The following is a 1,639-nucleotide window of genomic DNA, read 5'->3' on the forward strand; positions in this document are numbered from 1 at the left end:
CAGGTTACAGGTCAGCCCACCACCCCCCCTGGATCTCGGACCACCGGCGCCGATTTTCCGGTGGTCATGTGACCTCATCCCACCACCGGTGGGCTGAACTCATTACATTACCTTACCACCAAACATAAAGTTCCACTCCACCACCACCTCCACCATGGCTCGCGTCCGCGCCCACGTCAGTTTTCCCCTCTATAACTAGTTGCTTAATGCTAATTCACATATTAGGATGCGTACCAGCAATACCTCGAAATCCCGAAGCCTGACCTCGAACTTCCTGATGCGGTGGTTGAAGTGAGTGGAAAACAGGTGGCAGAACTAGTTCCAACATGACCAAAGTGAGATTTTCTCGCGGTCTGGAACTAGTTCTTCCGAGAACTAGTTGTTTTTGCTAACTAGTTTAGGACTCTGGCCACGTCAACCTCTATGTCGGTGAAGTGTACTGCCGGTTTGGCGGTTGCGAAGTTGAGGAAAGTTATAAACTAGTTCTACTGATATCTATACCTTCATACTAACTAGTTTAGACCAAGTACATGAACCTCAACAACTTGAAGAAGCACTATGTGGCGAAACACGACATTGAGTTCGACGAAAATGCCGGAGGCCGCCCCAAGAAAGCTGATGAGGATGCCGCCATTGGTAAGAACTAGTTCTATAACGAAGTATTTATTATTATTAACTAGTTTAGCCTGGTACACTGAACTAGTTGCTGCCTACGATGCCCGTGAAGCCGCGAAGCCGAAGGTCCGCCCAGTCATTCCGTTGAAGCGCGATGGGACGGTAAGTACTAGTTCTTATAAGATATGAGATTTTACTGAACTAGTTTAGGTCAATATGACCGCGATGCGCGCCCTTGCCAAAGATTACGACATCCAGGTGCCTTGTGACCGCTGTAAGGCGGATAAAAAGTCAAAGGGTAAGTGAACTAGTTTCTAATAGAACTAGTTTATATTTTTAACTAGTTCTAGAGTGTTGCAAGGAGACCCGCAAGGTCATATGCGAGGTATTCGGGGAGTTTGATGAGGAGGAACAATCGGGCCAGAGTATTGAGATAGAGGCTGCGTAAATTAGGGATTTCTATGCATATAACTAGTTGCTCGATATTCTAAACTAGTTTGGAGAAAGTTTGTTTTTGAGATTTGACAAAAAGCTGGGTCCTATAGAACTAGTTTTAATGGACATGGTTTTAGTTTACTTTCTAGATAAAGGTATCCTGGTCGTCGGCTATATATATATATTCAGTAAAGGTGCCAGCCAAGATTTTGCCCAAACTAGTTCTTTGCATAACTAGTTTAAGGAAAAATATATAATTAGGTCTGCGTTTGCTTCATTCTAGCTAATTCTAACTCTAGCTCTAATTTTTGTTTCTCAATTTCGGCCTTTCTTATCTCTGCTTCAAGTATTTGGAGATCAATTTGGCGTGATTCAGCATAGCTATTCTGATTTTGGGTCTGAAGGTTAGAGGTAGCAATCTGCTGGAGACTCATTGAGCTAAAATAATTAGTAAAAGAACTAGTTATTAAGCTCAAATTTTCTTACCGATGGGATGGGCTGGACGACTGCAAACTAGTTGACCGTCTAAACTAGTTAGCATATAAACTAGTTTTAAAGAAGATCTCTTACCGTCTTGATAATGATCGAG

At 43.0% G+C, this 1,639-nt stretch overlaps 1 protein-coding gene across 1 annotated transcript; it reads left to right on the forward strand.

The window, feature by feature from the left end:
• On the forward strand, nucleotides 1–1,118 carry BDV59DRAFT_189999 (uncharacterized protein). Its single transcript, XM_073691698.1, has 7 exons — nucleotides 1–175; nucleotides 226–291; nucleotides 402–467; nucleotides 522–636; nucleotides 686–777; nucleotides 826–913; nucleotides 966–1,118. Exons 1-7 carry the CDS (start codon nucleotides 155–157, stop codon nucleotides 1,061–1,063), a joined length of 546 nt encoding a protein of 181 aa, XP_073542505.1. The 5' UTR covers nucleotides 1–154; the 3' UTR covers nucleotides 1,064–1,118.
• The last annotated feature ends 521 nt before the right edge of the window (nucleotides 1,119–1,639 follow it).

This window comes from Aspergillus ambiguus (genome assembly GCF_047715705.1).
Source record: "Aspergillus ambiguus strain CBS 117.58 unplaced genomic scaffold BDV59scaffold_115, whole genome shotgun sequence".
NCBI classification, from domain to species: Eukaryota; Fungi; Ascomycota; class Eurotiomycetes; order Eurotiales; family Aspergillaceae; genus Aspergillus; species Aspergillus ambiguus.